Here is a 23,937-nt window from a genome sequence, read left to right as displayed (position 1 = left end):
AAATTAGATCATAAGGCAAGTATTGATTAAAGACATAGTACCAAATATTCCCAAATTCTGCACTGATGGGCACATATAAAACAAGATTTTTTGCTCCTTTAAGTCTTTTTATTCCAATTAGCATATTTCCTGTTTCTTGATCAAAATTTTGACATGCTGAATTTTATGATATTCTGTTATGTATTAATAGTGTGCTAAAAATAAACTACAATCAGTTAGCCTTACCATCTATTTTCAACTTTCTTCTAAGTTAAGAGGGTTGAGCTATTTAGACAATTTAATGTAGGCAAAGTGATTTTTGTCTCTTGTAATCTTCTGTGTAGGTGTCTCTTTTTTTTTGGTTGCAGTCCAGTTGAGGTAAAATGGGATACTTCCTATAGTCAGATATTCATTTGCATTTTAGTAGGAGAATTTTTCTTTAGACAGGAAAAAAAAGTATTTTAAGGATTAAAAGAAAAAGCAATGAGTACCAACTATTTCAGGTCACTGAATTGCATAACAAATGAAAGGGATGGATTTTATAATTGTCTGGTAACATACTTGAAACAAATTAAAAGGATAAGGATAATAATTTTGGCCACCATTCACTAGTAATTATCATTGTACAAAAAGAGCAAAAATAATTTTTAAAAAATTCCTTGAATTATTGTAGATAATTATACTCATCCAGTTTATCTATACCTGCTTTGCTAGAATGAGATCTAACATAATAACAAATTTCTTATTCTTGATAATACTTTCTAGTCAAATAATACAAAAACAATTTATCTGAGACTTCAAGTCCAGGTTAGGCTCTCATTTTAACCAGGTAATTTATATCAATAAAATTTGGAGGGAAGGGTTTCATGTTGATAACATCTGGCCACTCCATCATGGAATTTTATTTAACTATGGAGATTTGAACTAAAAACAAAGCTTAAAAAGTTGGGGGGGGGCAGATTTTAAATTATTTTACAGAAATAATTGGTGCAGATCATCCTAGTCTCAGGTATTATGTATCATCCCATACTCTCTCGCCAGCCTTAAACGATAGTGATATTGACCATAAAGGAAAGCTTCTTGGGAGTCAATAAAAACAGAATTGTTCTAGGAATTGAGATTTTATTAAGTATAGAAATGCATACCTTCTTGTTAGTCAGAAGACATATAGAATAATATATTTATTGTTCAAAAATTTTTAACATAAATTAGTTTTCATTTAGATTTTATCCTGAGAAGTTGAGATACTTTGTTCTAGATCCATATATAGATGAATGGGAATACAGTATACTTGAATGTTATCCTCAACCCTCATATTATTAAAAACAGCTTATTATTTTAAGTAAAATAATGTTGCCAAATTTGCAAACCATAGCTCATTGCCAAAATTAATAACTTTGTCTTATTTATTATATCTTCTACATCTTTGTTGCAACAAATGGAAAACATAGAGAAAAATATCGAAATGTAATTTATAATTCTTTGTTTTCTTTTTCTTTCTCAGTGCTGAATCACTTGATACCTTTAGAAAGCTTTCAAAAATTTTTAGCATTCTGAAATTTTGCTATAAGTAACTTGGCTTTCAAGACAGCAACTTTTCGTCCTAAATTATTTTTCTAACAGAGGGAGCTCAACCTGGTGCTCTGTGACAACCTAGAGGGGTGGGATGGGGGCTTGGTGGGAGGGAGATTCAAAAAGGAGAGAATATATGTGAACTTATGGCTGATTTGTGTTGTTGTTCAGCAGAAACCAACACAATATTGTAAAATAATTTTTCTTCACTTAAACATAAATTTAAAAAACAGTCTAATAATTCTGATTAAAAATTGGTCAGGTTTGCTTCTTACTTTTAAAATTTCAGTTCTAAAGAAACTCTGCTTGAATTAACTACCCACATATAAATTGAAACATCTTTGAATGATGTTTATAGACTATCTAACCCATTTAATTTTAAAAGACAGAGTACATCTTCATCTCTCCTTCAGAACATCATCAAATGCTGTAGGTAATTGTCTCCTCAGTTCCAGGTCTCTGGAGCATCCCAGAATAAGATGGAAAGGCCTGGTGTCATAAAGTCTTTTATTTCCTCTAAAGTTGAACACCTGTTTTGCTTGCAGCTAAAGCCCAATTTAGAAGCAATGTGAAGAAGAATATGGAATATAGTATAGATCCCCCAAGCCATTTTATAGATATTACTACACAGAATAAATATTTCCTAATCTTTGTGATTAGATTTTCCAGCTAGGGAATGATATAACTTCTATAACGTCAGAACAACAACAAAAATGAAGTACAAAATCAAATTGTATTCTTATTTCTGACTGTTAGCTCAGCCAGGCTTGTTATAAAAGGGAAAAAAATGTTTTGTTTTAGTATTGCTTGAACACAGATAGTCTTTTGTGCTAATTTTCACAGGCTTTCTGTGATATACATCTGATCTGATCTGACCTGGTATTTGTTCTGGGCTCCTTAAGTTCAGACATTCTGACACTTCATTGATCTTAATCATTGTAACCAAAACTAGCTCCATCTACCACCTTCAGAGTCTCTATATATAGCTTTGTGAGTTTCTAATTCCAGTTTCACAGATGTGTGCCCCTGCTAAGAGGTTGTCACTACCTCCGAAGAAAACTGAAAATAGCTCATGACGGATATTTTTCTATTTTCTTTTTAAAATAAAAATGAGCAAATCATTTGGCTTTCACTAAAACACATGTGTCTATTATGAAAACTGCCTCCCTTTAGGAGTATGTACACCTTCACAAAGAAAGAAGTTCAATCTCTAACCAACCTCATCTAAAGCTCCTGCTCATCCCACCCTTCCATCTGTCCCCGTGTCCTGAGTCTGAGGCCAGGCAGCAAAATGGGAAGAACTGTCTTTAAAAAGCAAGGAGGTGTGAGGAAACAATTTTGCAGAATTCTGATTTTATCCCAATTAATACATTACTGTTCTACTTATTAATTACACTTAATAGTCCACAGTAAAAATTCATTTAGTAGAATCCCTTCTTTATCTCCAGCTAGCCAGAAGGCCACAGAGGAAGATTAAATATAAACCAATTCCTTTATTTAAAAAATGTATATCAAAAGAATTAGAAACAAGCTGCTACTCAAGCTCATCATTTAGTTTTTCTTGTCTCTTCTGCTTTCAAATAATTAGCAATAGTACTTAAGTCTAACATTAAGAGTGGTCTGATCAGCAACTACATGAATTAACTGAGGAAATAAATTCACTGTAATTTTTAGTGGACTCAAATATTTTTATTATTTATTATCAAAAGCTTGCTTATTAAGGTGTAAGCTTCCAATGATATACAAAAAGATGATCATCAAATGCTTTCTCAGTAGAAAAAAATTTTAAAAAAAGAAAAAATAAACTACTTTCTCAGTGACTCAACACACCCTGTTTAATTTTTATAGGGGAATTTTATAAACTGTGTGTAGGAGGATGTTAATTTGAGCTTTGATGTTGGTAGTTTAAAGGTAAAATACTAGCAAGTTCACTCATGATTCCAATTGTGTTCAGATTCAAGATTATAAGGGAGTTTATCCATCTAGACGAAAATAGAAGCTGTAATCTCATGGACAGAGGAGCCTAGCAGGCTACAGTCCATGGGGTCATAAAGAGTCAGACATGACTTAGCGACTAAATGACAATCTTATTTAGAGGCTTAGACATGGATTCTGACCTTATATGATTTTGCTAAATAATAATCAGATGATTAGAAGTACCTCAATGTACCATAAATTTATCTGTTACTTTTAATTGTAATCCTGATACATGATTCTAAATGAGGGAGGAGCAATTTAACTACTAAAGGACTGATTATTATTAATCATGCTATATCTGATTAAAATTATATTTTAAGAAAATAGAAATATGAATTAATCATTTTGAAGCCTGTGAGCTTTAGTGTAATCGTCAAATGCAAAGTAGAGGATATTTTAAACATAATTACACAATAATTTTCAGATATTTAAAAATTATACTAGAGATGAATTTCAATCAATCACATTCTGAAAGCCAAAATATTGTACCTACTAAACATTCAGTATCACAGAAAACAGTGAAAATGACTCTTTAAGCTTTCATCTTATCAGACAGACCTTATAAAACAGTTGAATTAATTAGCTTATCCCAAGGTGTATCTATATTTTTGCCAAGCCTACGCTCTCAATTCATCCAACCCATTCTATACTTTTGCTCATTTATCTATACTTAAATACTTCTATTTAATATATACTACAAAGATCTGAAAATCTGGGCAACAAAACATTCACAATGCTTTCAGAGGAATAGAAATCATATTATGATAGGTATCAATAATTATACATCAGAAACAATCTGATCAGAATATTTCAATTACTTCATAACATGTGTGCAAATGAAGGACTTATGAGAGAGATTAAGCATGTTACCTGCTCAGATAATTTTTTATCTATCCCTTGCTGCTCATTTTGCTGTAGTAGAATGGTGAATATCATTTAAAAGTCCACACCACTTATATTATTGCTTATGTAAGACATGTCTCTATTTCCCTAAACTTGCATAGGAGTGCAAGTTTCATACATCATCATCATAATGGCTTAGATTATTGCTTAAAGGTTGTTGTTATAAAATATTGCTAGGAAATAATTTTTAGATGAATGTATGATTCAATGTGAAAAGTGCAGAGTGAGACTAAGCATCAAGTTGGTGATGTTTTAGAACATAAAAATCAAAGCACTCAGAAGTAAGGCTGTTACTTTGACATTTACTTCTCTGTCCAAACATTCATAGTTCATATCTTGGTGGTAAGGGTCAGCAAATATTGTGATGTTTTCTGCACAGCTCTGGCAGTTTCTAAGAAAACCTTACTGTGTCTAGAATGCCTAATAGTGAGCAATATTCGTCCTTCATGCTTATCAGTATTGACTTAAGTCTATAATAAATTTGAAGACTTATGCTCAAAAAGTGGATGATAAATTTGAAACCAAAGCTGAAAAATTAAAACTTGTGAAAGAAATAATGCTATGAAGCCTGAAGCATTTGCTTTTCAAAATAACTACAAATAAAATAACATATTTCTATCTCAGTCAGCTTGTATTTATTCGTAGTAACTGGGATTATTTGAGTATTCTTCAATGATCCCCAAATCTGGCTGTATATTAGCATAACCTAGCGTGATTTTCTAAATACAGATTCCTAGGCCTTCACCTGAAACCTACTGAACCCAAATCTTAAAGGTAAAGCCCAGTAATTTGTGTCCCTAAAATTTCCTCAGGTCTTCCTTCATCCCTCAGTTGGTACAGAATCTGCCCGCAATGCAGGAGACCTGGGTTTGATTCCTGGGTGGGGAAGATCCCCTGGAGAAGGAAATGGCAGCCCACTCTAGTATTCTTGCCTGGAGAATCCCAAGGACAGAGGAGCCTGGCAGACTACAGTCTATGGGGTCACAAGAGTCGGACATGACTTAGTGACCAAAATACTACTACTGCTAAAAAGCTTCCTAAGGCAGTCAGAGACTGCCAAGCTGATGAGTTGAAACATTGAACAGGATCATTTCTTAATAAGGATGGAACTGGCAACGAGGCACATGGCTAAAGCTGTGCTCTGTGAGTCACAGACGAATAGAAATAAAGACACAAACTTTACTTCTCTACATCCCAAGTCCTTCCAGATGCCATTCCTTTTAATCAAGTAATATCTACATTTAGGGCACACAAATGCACATTGTTTATTACTTTATAAAACTAAAACTATTCTATAACATAAGATTAGCTGTGATTCTTCCTGCTTAGAAATGTACCAATGACTTTTTAATGAAAGGAAGAAGAAAGAAAAGAAAGAGCAATGACTTTTATGAAAAGAAAAAGGAACTTTCATGAAAGGAAAAAAGGAACAAAAGAAGGAAGTAAACAGAAAGGTAACATAATACTCAGGCTTCAACTTTTTGAATCAAGTGTAAGGAATTTTGCACACTGTCTCAAAATGCTCTGACAAAATTTATGTTATTCAGTATATAATATCAGTGTCTGTTCTTCATTCAATACCATGAGGAGTGTGAAATTGAGTCCACAGCTGCAGTCAGTTTATCCATTTAACAATAAATTCGTTCAATCATGTTAACACAATTTATGTACATGTTAAGTCAGCTGGTTGTAAATTAAGTGTATTCATATCAAGAGCAACCCTTAAAGAATCATCATCCAGAACGTAGTATGTTAAACTTTAATAATTAAGCCTCTCATGCATTGTGTTCTTCAGGTTACATCTAATAAGATATGCTCATAGAAGCCCCTGAAATGACATAAATTTTGTAGCTGAATATTTGCTATTGTTTTTCAGTCACCAAGTTGTGTCCGACTCTCTGTTACCCCCGTGAACTGTGGCATGCCAGGCTTTCCTGTCCTTCGTTATCTCCCTGGGTTTGCTCAAACTCATGTCTGTTGAGTTAGTGATGCATCCAACCATCTCATCCTCTCTTGCCCCTTCTCTTCTTGTCCTCAATCTTTCCCAGCATCAGGGTATAATCTAAGAGAAATACCCAGACTATAATATAGGGCTTAGGTCTTAGACTTGAATTTATAGGTATTGTTGGCTGAAAGACATCTGATGCCACCCAGAGCCTATTCAGAGCCACGTGTAATTCATTCTGCAGGAACATTTATTGAAATTGCACAAAGTGCTTAGAGCCAGATTGTATTTTGAAGAGATCAGAGAAAGAAGCTACAGGTATAAGCAATGCTCCAGTTCAACTAAGAATGGTTAGTTCACTTGAGATGCACTTTGTTACTTGGGCCTGGAGTTTTGTGTATCTTCCAATCTGCCTAAAATAGGCATCTGCAACTCTTTCTATGGCCATGTTAGGTTCAGTGGTACAGAGAAAATGAGGTTTGATGGAGCCAAACTTGACTTGGTACGATGGTTTCCAATGACAGCATGGAGTAAGTAAGAGAGGATCTGGGCATGGATTAAGTTGTTCTGAAAATGCAGACAAACAGAAACCTAAAAATAGAAGTTTTACTGTCTTCTCTGATAATCCACAAACTTGCCTTGAGTGAGTTAGGAATACAAGGAATCTTCAATAAATATATTTAAGGATGTTCATAATCTTGAGCTCCCTCTTTATACCTCATGATATCAAATATGCCATTTCAACTGATATCAGTATGATTCTGTAGAAAAAGACAGCCTGGCAGCTTTCCAAATTCTCTGTGATTTTGCGTTCTCTATCCATCAATGTAATTTTGCTTTATTGCTATAACTCTTTGGAGGAATTTGCCAAATTAAGACTTGTGAATGAGATTTTGCTTAAGTTGTTGTTCTACTTGGCTCCTGGAGAGACACACAACTTTGCACTTCGACAATAAAACGCTATGCTCCTGCTACTATTGTTACTAGATAAGAAAAGTGTGAGATCTTGAGAGTACATACTTGAAGCACTGGATCCCCCATAAACCCCCTCTCAAGCCTTAGGCCATCAGTGCCTATCTCAGAGTGTATGACCGCTGGATTTCACACATAATCAGGCATTAAAAGGGAAATCAACAAATATTTCAAGGCCGATTTTAGACAGTTGGACTAAACTGTCATCTAGAAGTTGTTTCTTCCTTCCCATCTCTACTCAACACGACACAGTCAAGAGTCCCAATTATATGTGTTCTTCAGGCATTGAGTATTATTCTTTTTATTATGGCTGTTACTTATTTATTAAGGTTCACAGAGCACATACTGTGCAGTATGTTTTGGGTACCTATGGGGGGTTTCTGGCTTTGTTATATAACTCATTCATTTGTAAACAATGACATTCTCGCCATTAAAATCATATTGATGCCAACATGAAGGTTTGGTACTGATGGCTAGTCATAAAGTAACATCTTCAAATCAGTTGCTTGAAAGAATACTGAAACAGAGGACTATAAGTGACATTTTTTCCCTTAAGGTATCCCCTTTAGAGTGGGTAAAGCCATTTCCCCAATTTAATACCACTTGATTTCTAAAGGGATATTCATTTAAATCCCTTCCAATCTGCCACACTAAAACACGTGATGGATGTAATAGTTTGTCCATGCAAATACTGTATAGATATTTGTCAAGTGAAATACCAAATGCCACCCATTATTACAATCACAATTGCTAATGGAGGATACATGTATTGTACTCTATAGGACAAATAAAAATATAATGCTTTTTCACAGCCTCTAAATTCTATGATTGCAGCTAGAATGAATTGCCATTTTATACCATATTTTGCAAATACATATAGGAAGAGTGTAGCTATAATAAGTCAGCTGTACTAGGTTGGAAAAATGGTAATAGATCAGAATATTGCCTCAGACTATATCTTCAAAGATATATATTGTATGAAAAATGTAGTTTACATCCTGTTTGTGATATTGATTAGATCTCTGGAATATTCTTCATTGTGACATTTGTGACAATGTAAATAGCTACTTTTCTCTAAGTAAAATCATATAAACTAAGAAAGGGCTTGTTATTCTTCTGACAAATTGAATATATATACAATTCTTATCCCAAGCCCTATCAGCAACTACTAGATAATGATAGTTGTCAAGGATGCTTTTAAAATATGCTTCCCACAGATAGTTTTAAGTATAGAGAAAATAACCATATGTTTAGAATAGTTGCTTAGACAAATCTTTACAAAAAGCAGAGAAATAGATTGGATGATTCCTGGAAGTCCCTTTCAGCCTTATGGTCACAAAACACATTGGTTATGATTAAAATACTTACAATTTACTATTTCACAATATGCTTTAAATGACTGTGCAGAATAAGCATAAATGACTTCAGTGAGTTTGGTTCCTCCCCATGCTCCTGCGCTATAAGAAGACCATTGGCATAGCTAAGGCATTTCCTAGTCTCAGCAGGAGGATTAAAGTGCTCCCAGAGCCTATTCTTTCCACACTGACTATAAACTTGCCCTCTATTCCCTATGGAAGAAGTGAGTTAATCTTCGAGCCCATTAAAGAAATTCTTTTGAGTAATTATTCGTGTGAGAGCACCTTGTCCTCTGCCTCCACAGGCTCCTATAAACACCCTGGCCTTCTTGCTCAGATGTGGTTAAAAACAGAGATCTAGATCCAAGGAATGGAGGGACAGGCATGGATTCAGAGAGCTCAGGATCTAGGTCCTATCTCCACATGAAAAGTGTTACACTAGTGTCCTCTTATGCTCCAAGGAGAGACAGAGTTCAATAATTATAAAAATGATAACCATTATAACAAATACTTTGCATATCTTAAAGTATTTTCTAGCTGTATACTTAGGGAACTTGAAAACACTAATTAATCCTCACAGACTACATTGGACACTAGTTAATATACTCCTTAACTGAGTTATGCAAGAACCAAATCATAATGCAGTCAAAACCTAAACAGAAAAATGTGTTTTATTCAGTAGACAGAAGCTACCAGTGAATATACCCACTGGAGTAAGAAATTGGCCACCACAAGGTTTCAAGGAAACAATACTTTCCAACTAATTAGACTGAAGAGAAACTTAGTTTTTATATATGAACCAAATTAGGAAAATTCTGGATACATTGTGCTCCTAATTTCAGGGTGAGTCTGTAATAATATCTTCATGCATTGTTAATCAGAACATGCAATGGAAGCCTATCTGTAACTACTGTGATTACTTAGTATGAAGGTTAGGCATACTTCAGTGTTAATGAAGGTGATTCACGGAATTAAAAAGTCACATCAAATAAAGTACAGAAGAACATTAAAAAATCTCAAATTCATAAAGCACATTTTCCCTTGTTTTTATTATGCAAGAATAAACAACATCCTTGTCAAAATAACCTACACTTCTTTCTCACTAATGCCAGTGTTTAGTAATTTATCCCCAAGTGTGGCAGTTAGCCTTTAGGAAGCATACATTGAAGAAGGTGACAGGGCAAGGGGGAAAGACTTACATGTCATTTAGTAGGATGCTATTTATTATAATTTAATATATTGTAAAAACTATGTATATTTAGAAGTGCTAAGTTGAAAGGGTCCAGTGTAGCAAAGCATTTTATTTTCACTGATATTTCTTAGAAAATAGCAAAAAGATCTTTAATCTTGGTTATAGATACATACGTTTGCTATTAGGAAATTCCATTTCCTTTGGATTCTGTGCTACATTAATCAAATCTAAAAGATATAATTACTAAGTAGATATACAATGCTTTCTCAGCATCTGAAATACTAGGTTATGTCTAAGTCTAAGTGAAACTATATTTAACTTATAAGTTAGAATTATATAATGTATCAACTATACAATAGCATATTCTGAAAAATCTAATAGTGCTGCATGAAATTATATAGAGGTATGTATAAAAATAGGTAATATCCCTAAAATATTTTGCAGTTACAGTTTTTCCTGCTGGGAAGTTTACCACACTGCCAAGATATATGTATGAAATGTTTGCTCAGAAAAACAAAATTAGAAAATATTCCTCTCATACCAACTCACTAAATGTAGGAATATATAATCAAAACTGGCTTTCAAAAGCAATACAAATATATAAAGATACCTATATGTGTGACAAACAAGAAAACATGGACTGTTGATTAGTTTTGAATGGGCCCCACATTTGTAATTAATTAAAATACATATATATGTATTATACATATATAATATATATATGACCAAAATCACTCATAAGAACGAATACATTGCCCCCTTGCTCTCCAGGTTTTTTATTGACAGTCATCACCCATCTTTTTCCAGGATTATTGCCTGACATAACAGAAATTCCACTGTTTGTTCTCAACAAAGCAGTGAAAGAGAAATCTCTCTCTTCATTCTCCTGTCATGACCCATGTTCTGGGCTTGTGCTTTTGGAGGAGTCTTTGATCTGCAGCAGGTCTCAGAGGCTTGTCTCCCGGAGGAACATAGTGCCAATGTTGTAGGAAACCTTTTTTATTTTCGATGAAGAAAGAGAAGGCTTTGGCTGCTTAGGACCAGTTCTTACCTCCAGGAAATAGCATATCCCAGGGATTTCTTTTGGAAAGTTGTCTGGAAGCTCTTCACGGGACCGAGGAATGAATGTGAAACTTTCTTCTCGTTTTAATAATCTAAGAAGAAAATATATAATGTGAATCATATGGGCAGAAGAGATGGGAAAAAATGGACACAAACTTTAGAGAATCAAGAAGCCTATAAAAGACTGTACGTGCATGTGTGCTCAATAATGTCTAACTCTTTGTGATTGCATGGACTGTAGTCCCCCGGGCTCTTCTGTCCATGGGATTTTCCAGGCAAGAATACTGGAGTGGGTTGCCATTTCCTCCTCCAGGGTGTCTTCCCAACCCAGGGATTGAACCTGTGTCTCCTGCATTGGCAGGCAGATTCTGTACTACTGAGCCACCTGGGAAGCTCAATAATAATAAATTAAAAAAGCAAAGTTGCTCCTGGTACTACTTGAAAATATTTGTTCAAAGTTGATTTGATTTTTTTTTCTAAACAAAAGGCTAAAGAAACTGCATAATACACATTTTTATGCAAACATGCAAGATTTACCCTTCTGTTTTAAAAATCTGCCTAAATTCTGGAACATTCCTTCAATGTTTTATAGACTCTGAGTAAGCTTTAAATCCTGTGTCATTCACATAAATTAAGTTTTTAGCTTTGTAGAACAGTCATAACTCAATATATGTGTGCTATCTGGTTACTATTTTCTATCAATACATATTTTGTAAACTTATTACATTTATTTGTCAAACAGATTTACTCTTCCAGTCATAAAGACAATTTTCTAGTATACTAATATTGGAGATTCATTCTTGTCCAGTTCTAGGAAAGGTTCAGTTTAATAACCATACATAGAAAAGTGTCCTAGCATTTCAATTTTTAAAACTATTTATTTATTTATTTGGTTGCATTTAGTGGGTCTTGGTTGCAGCACACAGGATCTTCACTGCATCATGCAGGATATTTCCTTGTGGTATGTGGACTCTCTAGTTGTGACATTCGAACTCCAAAGGAAATGGGCCCAATAGTTGCAGCTCACAGGCTCATTTGCTTCAGGGCATGTGGGATCTTAGTTCCTCAACAAGGGATCAAATCTACATCTCCTGCATCATAGGCAGATTCATAACAACTGGACCACCAGGGAAGTCCCCAGCAATTCAATTTAATTCAACAACTCTTTTTTTTTTCCCCATTTATTTTTATTAGTTGGAGGCTAATTACTTTACAATATTGTAGTGGTTTTTGCCATACATTAACATGAATCAGCCATGGATTTACATGTATTCCCCATCCCGATCCCCCCCTCCCACCTCCCTCTCCACCCGATTCCTCTGGGTCTTCCCAGTGCACCAGGCCCAAGCACTTGTCTCATGCATCCAACCTGGGCTGGTGATCTGTTTCACCCTAGATAATATACATGTTTTGATGCTGTTCTCTCGAAACATCCCACCCTCGCCTTCTCCAACAGAGTCCAAAAGTCTGTTCTGTACATCTGTGTCTCTTTTTCTGTTTTGCATAAAGGGTTATCGTTACCATCTTTCTACATTTCATATGTATATATATGTGTTAGTATACTGTATTGGTCTTTATCTTTCTGGCTTACTTCACTCTGTATAATGGGCTCGTTTCATCCAACTCATTAGAACTGATTCAAATGAATTCTTTTTAACGGCTGAGTAATATTCCATGGTGTATATGTACCACAGCTTCCTTATCCATTCATCTGCTGATGGGCATCTAGGTTGCTTCCATGTCCTGGCTATTATAAACAGTGCTGCGATGAACAACTCTTATAGGTTGCTAATTATTGCCCTAGAAAAGTATCCTAGATACTGTTGTGAATATAATGATAGGCAGAACACAACAATCTAAGAAGCTTAAAGTTTTGTCAACAGACACAGACACAGAGAAAAAAGAAACAGAAAGTAAAAACTGAATAAGCAAAGAAAAGTCACAGTAATATAAAAGTGATATAACACAATAGACTAGGGACTTCCCTGGTGGTTCAGTGGTTAAAGATCCAACTTCCAATGCAGAAGACACAGGTTTGATCCCTGCTTGGGAAACTAAGATTCTGCATGCCGTGGGGAAACTAAACCTGCACGCCACAACTTCTGAGCCTGTATGCCTCAAGTAGAGAGCCTGCTCACTGCAAATGCTGAGCCCATGACTCTGAAGCCTATACCACAGTGAGAGAGAGGCCCATGTGCTGCAACGAAGAGCCTGCATGTCATGGAGATCCTGAGTATCTCAGCTAAGACTCAACACAGCCTACAAATATATAATATATATATACACACACACACATACACACACATATGGGCTTCCCTTGTAGCTTGGATGGTAAAGAATCTACCTGCAGTGCAGGAGACACTGGTTCAATCCCTGGGTTGGGAAGAGCACCTGGAAAAGCGAATGGCTACCCACTCCATATTCTTGCCTGGAGAATTCCATGGACAGAGGAGGCTGGTGGGTTACAGTCCATGGTGTCATAAAGAGTCAGACATGAATGAGTGACTAACACACACACACACACACATCAATTAATTAGCTAAAAATGACCAAAAGGCTAGATACCATAAAAAAGGTGAATCCACAAAGGTGTGGAAGTTCAGAGAGCGTTTACAGTGGGAGGGCTATTAAACTTTCATGAATGAAATGGTATTTAAAGATGGGCAGAACTTCAACAAATGAATGTAGGGAGCAACATAATCAAAGATTTAGATACAAGAAAATTATGATCAGGATCAACATGTTCTAATCATTGGATTTTATTTTAGAATGACATAAGAGTGAGAGTTAAAGCTGAAGCAGTAGGTTAAGACAAACTTTGAAGTCTGAAACTAAAACTTTAGGCTCTATTTGGAGGCACAGTAGAGCTACACCTATCACCTTTTCCCTAGAAACAACTCATTTTCCTAAGACAGGTAAATGTTAACAGGAGATTGAAGTTATGCAGGATGAGAGATAGATTGAGAAGAAAAGAACTATTGTGACAGAGAGAAGGCAAAGTCAAAAAAGCAGTTAGTGCAAGCAATGTTTGAAAAATGTAAGATCATTACACAACAATAATAATCACCTTTACACTAAAGAGGGAAAAAACATGTCTTCTCAAATATTCTTAATGGATAAAAATATTACTTGAAAATAATAGTAGGCAGTATTAAGAATTCTTAAAATGTGAGCAATCTATATTCACTTTTATGAATGGCAGTTGAAGTATTTTGTCTTGTAAGAGTTATTTTTAAAATATTTTATTCTTATTTGTTCAATTTATTTATTTAATTTGATTTTTATTTCATATTGGGTATAGTTGATTTACAATGATACATTAATTTTAGGTGTATAACAAAGTGGTTCTTTTTCAGATTCTTTTCCCACATAGGTTATTATAGACTATTGAGTAAAATTCCCTGTGCTGTAAGTACGTCCTTGTTGATTATCTATTTTATATAAGTGGTGTATACACGTTAATCTTAAAACTCCTAATTTACCACTCTGCCTCATCATTCTCCTTTGATAACTATAAGATTGTTTTTGAAGTCTCTGATTCTGTTTCTGTTTTGTAGATAAATTCATTTGTATCTTTTTAGAGTCCACATAGAAGTGATAGCATATGATATTTGTCTTTCTCTGCCAACTTCATTTTGTGATCATCTCTAGGTTCACCCTTGTTGCAGCAATTAGCAGTATTTCATTCTTTTGTATGGCTCAGTAACATTGCATTGCATATATTTACCACATTTTCTTTATCTATTCATCTGTCAATGGACATTTAGGTTGTTTCCATGTTATGGCTATTGTAAACCATGCTGCAGTGTACATTGTGGTGCTTGTATCTTTTGAATTATGGTTTTCTCCAAATATATGTCCAGAAGTAAGGCAGTGTTGGCACTGGAAGTAGAATCCAGACCTGTTAATTCCTAATCAAGCTTAGTCGTACAATAAATAATAAAACTACACTAAGATATTTTTTCTTAAATAGTGTTCAGTTCATTTCAGTTCAGTCGCTCAGTCGTGTCCAACTCTTTGTGACCCCATAAATGGCAGCACACCAGGCCTCCCTGTCCATCACCAACTCCCGAAGTCCACCCAAACCCATGTCCATCTAGTCAGTGATGACATCCAACCATCTCAATCTTCTGTCATCCCCTTCTCCTCCTGCCCTCAATCTTTCCCAGCATTAGGGTCTTTTTAAAGGAGTCAGCTCTTTGCATCAGGTGGCCAAAGTATTGGAGTTTCAGCTTTAGCGTCAGTCCTTCCAATGAACACCCAGGACTGATCTCCTTTAGGATGGACTGTTTGGATCTCCTTGCAGTCCAAGGGACTCTCAAGAGTCTTCTCCAACACCACAGTTCAAAAGGATCAATTCTTCTGCACTCAGCTTTCTTTATAGTCCAACTCTCACATCCATACATGACCACTGGAAAAACCATAGCCTTGACTAGACGGACCTTTGTTGGAAAAGTAATGTCTCTGCTTTTTAATATGCTGTCTAGGTTAGTCATAACTTTCCTTCCAAGGAGTAAGCATCTTTTAATTTCATGGCTGTAATCACCATATGCAGTCATTTTGGAGCCCAGAAAAATAAAGTCAGCCACTGTTTCCCCATCTATTTCCCATGAAGTGATGGGACTGGATGCCATGATCTTAGTTTTCTGAATGTTGAGCTTTAAGCCAACTTTTTCACTCTCCTCTTTCACTTTCATCAAGAGGCTCTTTAGTTCTTCTTCACTCTCTGCCATAAGGGTGGTGTCATCTGCATATCTGAGGTTATTGATATTTCTCCCAGCAATCTTGATTCCAGCTTGTGCTTCCTTCAGCCCAGCGTTTCTCATGATGTACTCTGCATATAAGTTAAATAAGTAGGGTGACAGTATACAGCCTTGACGTACTCCTTTTCCTATTTGGAACCACTCTGTAGTTCCAAGTCCAGTTCTAACTGTTGCTTCCTGACCTGCATACAGGTTTCTCAGGAGGCAGGTTGGGTGGTCTGGTATCCCCATCTCTTTCAGAATTTTCCACAGTTTATTGTGATCCACACAGTCAAAGGCTTTGGCATAGTCAATAAAGCAGAAAAAGATGATTTTCTGGAACTCTCTTGCTTTTTCGATGATCCAGTGGATGTTGGCAATTTGATTTCTGGTTCCTCTGCCTTTTCTAAAACCAGCTTGAATATCTGGAAGTTCACGGTTCATGTGTTGCTGAATCCTGGCTTGGAGAATTTTAAGCATTACTTTACTAGCGTGTGAGATGAGTGCAATTGTGTGGTAGTTTGAGCATTCTTTGGGATTGCCTTTCTTTGGGAGTGGAATGAAAGCTGACCTTTTCCAGTCCTGTGGCCACTGCTGAGTTTTCCAAATTTGCTGGTATATTGAGTGCAGCACTTTCACAGCATCGTCTTCCAGGATTTGAAATAGCTCAGCTGGAATTCCATCACCCCCACTAGCTTTGTTTGTAGTGATGCTTCCTAAGGCCCACTTGACTTCACATTCCAGGATGTCTGGCTCTAGGTGAGTGATCACACCATCGTGATTATCTGGGTTGTGAAGATCTTTTTTGTACAGTTCTTTTGTGTATTCTTGCCACCTTTTCTTAATATCTTCTGCTTCTGTTAGGTCCCTACCATTGCTGTCCTTTATTGAGCCCATCTTTGCATGAAATGTTCCCTTGGTATCTCTAATTTTCTTGACGAGATCTCTAGTCTTTCCCATTTTATTGTTTTCCTAGATTTCTTATTGAGGTATAATTGACATACAGCACTGTATAATTTTAAGTGAACAGCTGAACTTACTTACACCATAAAATAGCTACCACAGTTTAGTGACCATCTAAGTTTAGTGAACATCTTATGCACACATGCTCAGTTGCTTCAGTTGTGTCTGACTGTTTGTAGCCCTATGGATTGTAGCCCACAAGGCTTCTCTGTCCATGGGATTCTCCAGGCAAGAATATTACAGTAATCCCCTGCCCTCCTCCAAGGGATCTTCTGGACCCAGGGATCAAACCTGCAGCTCCTGCATTGCAGGAAGATTCTTTATCATGAGCCACCGGGGAAGCCCAGTGAACATATCATAAACATACAAAATTAGAGAAAAAAGAAATCCCTTTGATGAGAACTGAGGGTTTACTCTTAACAACTTTCAAATATAACATACTGGCCTGTTAATTACATTTTTTTTGTATTGCATCTTACATCCTCAGTACTTATTTTTCTTATAACTCTTTGTTTATACATTTTGACTACATTCATCCCATTCCTGCTCCCTCCAACCCCTTCTGGTAACCACAAATCTGATCTCTTTTTCTATGTTTGTCTAGTTTTGAAGTATAGTAGACCTACAATATACTATTTTGGCTTCTGCTATACACAGTAGTGATTTGATATTCTATATACATTTCAAAATAATCACCATGATAAGCCTAGTTACCATATGTCATCATATAAATATATTACATAATTACTGAAATATTGCCCACACTGTACATTTGATAATCATAACTCATTTATTGTGCAATGAGAACTTTGGGTCTCTTAATCTTCTTTAACTATTTCTCCTGCCCTATCTTCCTCTCTGGTAGCTATCTGTTTATTCACGGTATCCATAATGATGTTTTTGTTTGTTATGTTTGGCCACTTGTTTTGTTTTTTAGATTCCACATAAAAGTGAAATCATGCAGTATTTTCCTTTTCCTGTCTGACTTATTTCACATAGCATGATACCTTCTAGAGCCACCCATGTTGTCCCAAAGGACAGAATTTCATTATTTTTTATAGCTGAGTAGTATTCCATTGTATGCATATATCATATCTTCTTTATCCATTCATCTATCGATTGACACTTAGTTTGCGTTCATATTTTTGTCATTTTTATAAAGCTGCGAAGAACATAGAGGTGCATATATCTTTTCTTCCTAGTGTTTTTGTTTTCTTTGTATGAACATCCAGGAGTGGAATTTGTGGGTCATATGACAGTTCTGCTTTTAATTTCTTTTTCATTTTTAATTGTAAAGTGGGATACTTGCTTTACAATACTGTGATGGTTTTTGCCATACATCATCATGAATCAGCCACAGGTGCACACATGTTCCCTCCCTCTTGTATCCCCCTCCTACCTCCCTCTCCCGCCCATCTTTATAGGTTGTCACAGAGCACCAGCTTTGGGCTCCCTGTGTCATGCAGCAAACCCCCACTGGCCATCTGTTTTATGTATGGTAATTTGTATGTTTCAATGTTATTCTCTCATATCATCCCACCCCCTCCTTCCTCCATTGTGTCCAAAAGTCTGTCCTTTATTTCTGTGTCACCTTTGCTGCTCTGCACGTGGGATCAGTACTATCATTCTAGATTCCATGTGTATGCCTTAATACATGATATTTGTCTTTCTCTTTCTTACTTTGCTCTGTATTATAGGCGCTAGATTCATTCACCTCATTAGAACCGACTCAAATGCATTCCTCTTTACAGTTGAGTAATAGTAAGAGTTGACTCATTGGAAAAGACCCTGATGCTGGGAGGGATTGGGGGCAGGAGGAGAAGGGGACGACAGAGGATGAGATGGCTGGATGGCATCACTGACTCGATGCGCATGAGTTTGAGTAAACTCCGGGAGTTTGTGATGGACAGGGAGGCCTGGCGTGCTGCGATTCATGGGGTCGCAAAGAGTCGGACATGACTGAGCAACTGAACTGACCTGAACTGAATAGTCCATTGTGTCTGTGTATCAAAATTGCCTCATGCATTCATCTGTTGATGGACATCTAGGTTGCTTTCATGTCCCAGCTATTAATAGTGTTCCAATGAACATTGGGGTACATGTGTCTTTTTCAACTATGGTTTCCTCAGGCTCTATGCCCAGTAGTGGGATTGCTGGGTCATATGGAGTTTTATGCCTAGTTTTTAAAGGAATATCCATACTGTTCTTCATAGTGGCTGCATCAATTTGCATTCCACCAACAGTGTAAGAGGGTTCCCTTTTTCACCACACTCTCTCCAGCATTTATTGTCTGTATATTTTTAAATGATGGTCATTCTGATTGGTGTGAAGTGATACCTTATTGTAGTTTTGATTTGAATTTCTCTAATAGAGAGTGATGTTGAGAATCTTTTCACTTGTTTACCAACCATCTTCATGTCTTTGGAGAAATATCTGTTTAGGTCTTCTGCACACTTTCTGATTGTGTTGTTTATTTTTCTTGTATTGAGACGGATGAGCTACTTGTATACTTTGGAGTTAATTCTATGTTTGTTGTTTCATTTGCTATTATTTTCTCCCATTCTGAGGATTGATTTCACCTTTCCCACAGTTACCTTTGTGTGAAAAACCTATTTAGTATGTCCTTTTGTTTTTATTTCCATTACTCTAGGAGTTGGGTCATAGAGACTCTTGCTGTGATTTATGTCAGAGTGTATTCTGCCTAGGTTTTATAGTTTCTGGTCTTACATTTAGGTCTTTAATCCATTTTGCATTTATTTTTGTGTATGGCATTAGGACATGTTCTAATTTCATTCTTTTACACTTAGCTCACCAGTTTTCCCAGCACAAATTGTTTAAGAGACTGTCTTTTCTCTTTTGTATATTTTTGCCTCCTTTGTAAAAGATAAGGTGTCCATAGCTGCATGGATTTATCTCTGGATTTTTTATCTTGTTCCATTGGTCTATATTTATGTTTTTGTGCCAGTATCATACTGTCTTGATAACTGTAGCTTTGTAGTATAGTCTGAAGTCAGGAAGGTTGATTGGAAAAAGTCAGTTTCCATTCCAGTCCCAAAGAAGGGCAATGCCAAAGAATATTCCAACTATCATATAATTGCACTCACTTCACATGCTTATAAGCTCATGCTCAAAATCTTTTAAGCTAGACTTCAACATATGTGAACCAAGAATGTACAATCTGGATTTAGAAAAAGCAGAAGAGCCAGAGATCAAATTGCCAACATTCATTGGATCATAGAAAAAGCAAGGAAGTAACAGAAAAACATCTACTTCTGCTTCATTGACTAATTTAAAGTCTTTGACTATGTGGATCACAACAAATTGTGGAAAATTCTTAAAAGATGGGAATACCAAACCATCTTACCTGTTTCCAGAGAAACATGTGTGCAGGTCAAGAAGCAATAGTTGGAACCAGACATGGAACAATGGACTGTTTCAAAATTGGGAAAAGAGTATGACTGAGTTGTACACTGTCACTCTGCTTATCTAACTTATATGCAGTATACATCATGTGAAGTGCTAGGCTGGATGAATCACAAGCTGAATCAAGATTGCCAGGAGAAATATCAACAATCTCAGATATGCAGATGATACCACTCTAATGGCAGAAAGTGAAGGAGGCTAAAGAGATTCTTGCTGAGGGTGAAAGAGGAAAGTGAAAAAGCTGGCTTGAAACTCAACATGAAAAAAACTAAGATCATGGCATTTGGTTCCGTCACTTCATAACAAATAGAATGGGGAAAAGTGTAAGGAGTTACAGATTTTATTTTGGGGGCGCTCCAGAATCACTGTAGATGGTGACTGCAGCCAAGACATTAAAAGATATTTGTTCTTTGGAAAGAAAGCTATGACAAACATAGAAATCATGTTTAAAGGAGAAGACATCCTTTTCCTGACAAAGGCTTCTATAGTTGAAGCTATAGTCTCTCCAGTAATTATGTACAGATTTGAGAGTTGGCACATAAAGAAGACTGAGTGCCAAAGAACTGATGCTTTTGAATTGTAGTGCTGGAGAAGACTCTTGAGATTTTCTTGAACAGCAAGGAGCTCAAAGCAGTCAACCCTAAATGAAATCAACCCTGAATATTCATTGGAAGGGCTGATGCTGAAACTGAAGCTCCAGTACTTTGGCCACCTGATGTGAACAGCTGACTCATTGGAAAAGATCATGATGCTGGGAAAGATTGAAGGCAAAAGGAAAAAAGAGACAATGGAGAAAGAGATGGTTAGATAGCACTAACAATGGAAATGCATTTGAGCCAAGTCCAAGATATAAAGAAGGACAGGGAACCCTTGCATGCTGGAGTCCACGGAGTCAAAAAGTGTCAGATATGACTTAGTGACTGAACAAAAACAAAGTTTAAAGATGACTTCTGCCAATATATTCTATTTTCTTACCTTTTAAAATGTATTCTCATAATAAAAATTATGGTCTTTTTTTGAAATTAAACTTCTTTGTTTTGTGAGGAATTGAAACATACTTATTTACTTAATATAGCAATCCAATATATTAATATTGCAATATAAAATTTTCCTAATTCCTTTAAAGAGCAATGTGATAAACGAGAAAAAGTGATAAACAGAAATTGACTTAGAAAAGTTTCATTACCTGCCAAATCTTGAATTTTGAAAGAAAAAAATAAGTTCACACGGCATTATTATTTTTAAAATTTAGTAAAAATGACATTACAATACATAGAATGGCTATGTGATTTTGCCTGGTTAGCTCTGTTCGTTATTTCTTTAAAGATATTCATATGTTAGAAAATTTCCTTCTGTTCCCACAACCTCAGTCTTAGCTCAAGCCTGGAACCGTAATATTGTCTTCTAATAGTTATATTTCCTCTAGTTTTCCCTATTCCCTCCATGTGAAACATTACCTCTAAATAAGTTTTTCTTTCATCATGTTGCTTGCAGACTCAAAAGTATGCAATGGGTCTCTAATAGCATATATATAAGTTGAAAATAAAATAAATTCTCAGCCTCACTAGATATACTTTATATTGGAATAATTTTAGATTTAGAGAAATATTGAAAGGATAGTATAATGAGTTCCCCTATACTATTTACTCTGTTTTCCTAGTGTTAACATTCTACATAACTCTGGTATTTATTTGTCATAACTAAGAAATCAATTATAGTAGGCTGTTAATATTAACTAAACTGAAGGCTTTATTTAGATTTCACTGGTCTTCCACTAATATTCTTTTTCTTTTCCATGATTTAGTGCACAATTTTTGGAAATAATATAGACCTACTGATTTTTTTCTAACTCATGAGGAAACAGAAGATAAGATTATTCACATGTCTTACCTAGGGTCATAAACTAATTAGAGGCAGAAAACTAAGGTGAATTTGAATTTCCTGATATTGATATTTTTAAATTTACCCATTCATTTATTTAATCAGTCAGAAACCATTAAGGAGTCTTCCAAACTATGGGTCACTTTGGAAATCTAATGTATAAGAAAAAAACATTTTCCCAGAAAAGTACACACGATAGCGTTGTATCACTGATTGTGCTCGGGACGCTGATTGTCTTTTTGCATCTCACTGTGTGTACTGTTCACCGAATGCAGGGTTGGCAAGGTGTGAGCTAAGAGGCTGGAAGAAGACTTGAGGAGCTATAGAAACTGCAGACATTTTATTCTCTCAGGGCTGGCTTGGCAGCCATGACACGGCCTCTCTCCTGGCTGACCCAGCAGCCGGAGCAGCAGCCGCAACATAACCTCATGTAACCATACACATAATGCCGCTGCAATGTAGTCCCAATGCAGCAACAGCCAGGGCTTTCATGGTGAAGCTCATACAAGCATGCCACAGAAAGTAGCCCATGACCAAGTGAGTACATGACATGCATGGGCAGTGTTATAAGGGATCTCAGCTATTACACAACCATGCAAAGTCATTGTCACAGAACATGGGGCAAGAGGGCATGAGAGCATGGGGCGAGAGCCTGACTGGCACCGTCCTGATAATTTCCCCACAAGTATGCTTAGAAAATATGTCAGGGAACTCATAAACATGCCAACTTTAATATTTACCTAAATAGTATATACCATCATTCAATACCTTAACAATACTGTATTTATCTATGTTCTACTTTTAGATATTTAAATCAAATTTCACTTAATTGGCTTCATAGTCAACAAATGTTTAATCACCAGCCCAGGCTGGATACATGAGACAAGTGCTCGGGCCTGGTGCACTGGGAAGACCCAGAGGAATCGGGTGGAGAGGGAGGTGGGTGGGGGGATCGGGATGGGGAATACATGTAACTCCATGGCTGATTCATGTCAATGTATGACAAAAACCACTACAATATTGTAAAGTAATTAGCCTCCAACTAATAAAAATAAATGGAAAAAAAAATTAGCTTAGACTTTTTAGCTTAAATGTGAACTTCTAAAAAATTCTAAATAAAGAAAGTGTTCTTTATTCATTATTAATTTGAAAATAAACATTTGCCACCCAGTCACCTATAATGGTGCCATTTTTAGTGAAGAAGAGAAAGATGTGTATTTGATTTCCCTCTTGCTTTAGAGGGAATTATGCTCAATTATTTTAGTAACTAATTTTCACTGCATAGTGATCTAGATAATATGAAGAATTTAGTTAATCTAGATACTATTTGTAAAGATATTTATGGCCAATAAAATTTTTTGTACTTCATTGAAATTCCTCTTTTGTGTGAAATTAATAGATATCCTCCAAATTAGAACTATTGACATAAAACAGACTCATGTCTTTAAATTCTGCACCCTTAACTAGGTAATTAACTTTGTAGCATTACTGTCATGGGAAAAGAGAAACACCCTTCATACAGAGTAAAGAATGTGTCCTAATATAGCAATATTTCTGCATTCAATCTAGAGCCTTATGATATAGACCAAACCTATGCCAGTCAGTCAAACTATAATAAGAATGTCAAAATTGCCAGTCCCACTTTTCATTTCCTATCTATGAAAAATTGTTGTTTAGTTGCTAAGTTGAGTCCTACTCTTTTGCGACCCAATGGACTATAGCTCCCCAAGCTTCTCTGTCCGTGGGATTTCCCAGGGAAGAATACTGGAGTGGATTGCCACTTCCTTCTCCAGGAGATGTTCCATATCCAGGAATTGAACTCATGCATCCTGCACTGCAGGCAGATTCTTTACCACTGAGTCACCAGGGAAGCACTAGTTAGCCATTATTACATAATACTTACTTATATATTTTTGTATTGATTCTGACAACCATAAGCAATTAGACTTACAGAAGTGAATAGGTAAATAT

General features: G+C 35.9%; 1 protein-coding gene across 1 annotated transcript in view; it reads right to left on the bottom strand.

The window, feature by feature from the left end:
• Positions 1 to 341: 341 nt before the first annotated feature.
• Positions 342 to 23,937, bottom strand: part of GUCY1A2 (guanylate cyclase 1 soluble subunit alpha 2) — a 437,093-nt gene continuing 413,497 nt past the window's right edge. Inside the window, exon 8 of the mRNA XM_043481195.1 lies at positions 342 to 11,049. Within this exon, the coding sequence (XP_043337130.1) occupies positions 10,842 to 11,049 (208 nt within the window). The 3' untranslated portion in view covers positions 342 to 10,841. The remainder of the gene's footprint in view (positions 11,050 to 23,937) is intronic.

This window comes from Cervus canadensis, chromosome 11, assembly GCF_019320065.1.
Source record: "Cervus canadensis isolate Bull #8, Minnesota chromosome 11, ASM1932006v1, whole genome shotgun sequence".
NCBI lineage: Eukaryota > Metazoa > Chordata > Mammalia > Artiodactyla > Cervidae > Cervus > Cervus canadensis.
The sequence above is the reverse complement of the archived record's forward strand: the minus strand, read 5'-3'. Positions and strand labels throughout refer to the sequence as shown.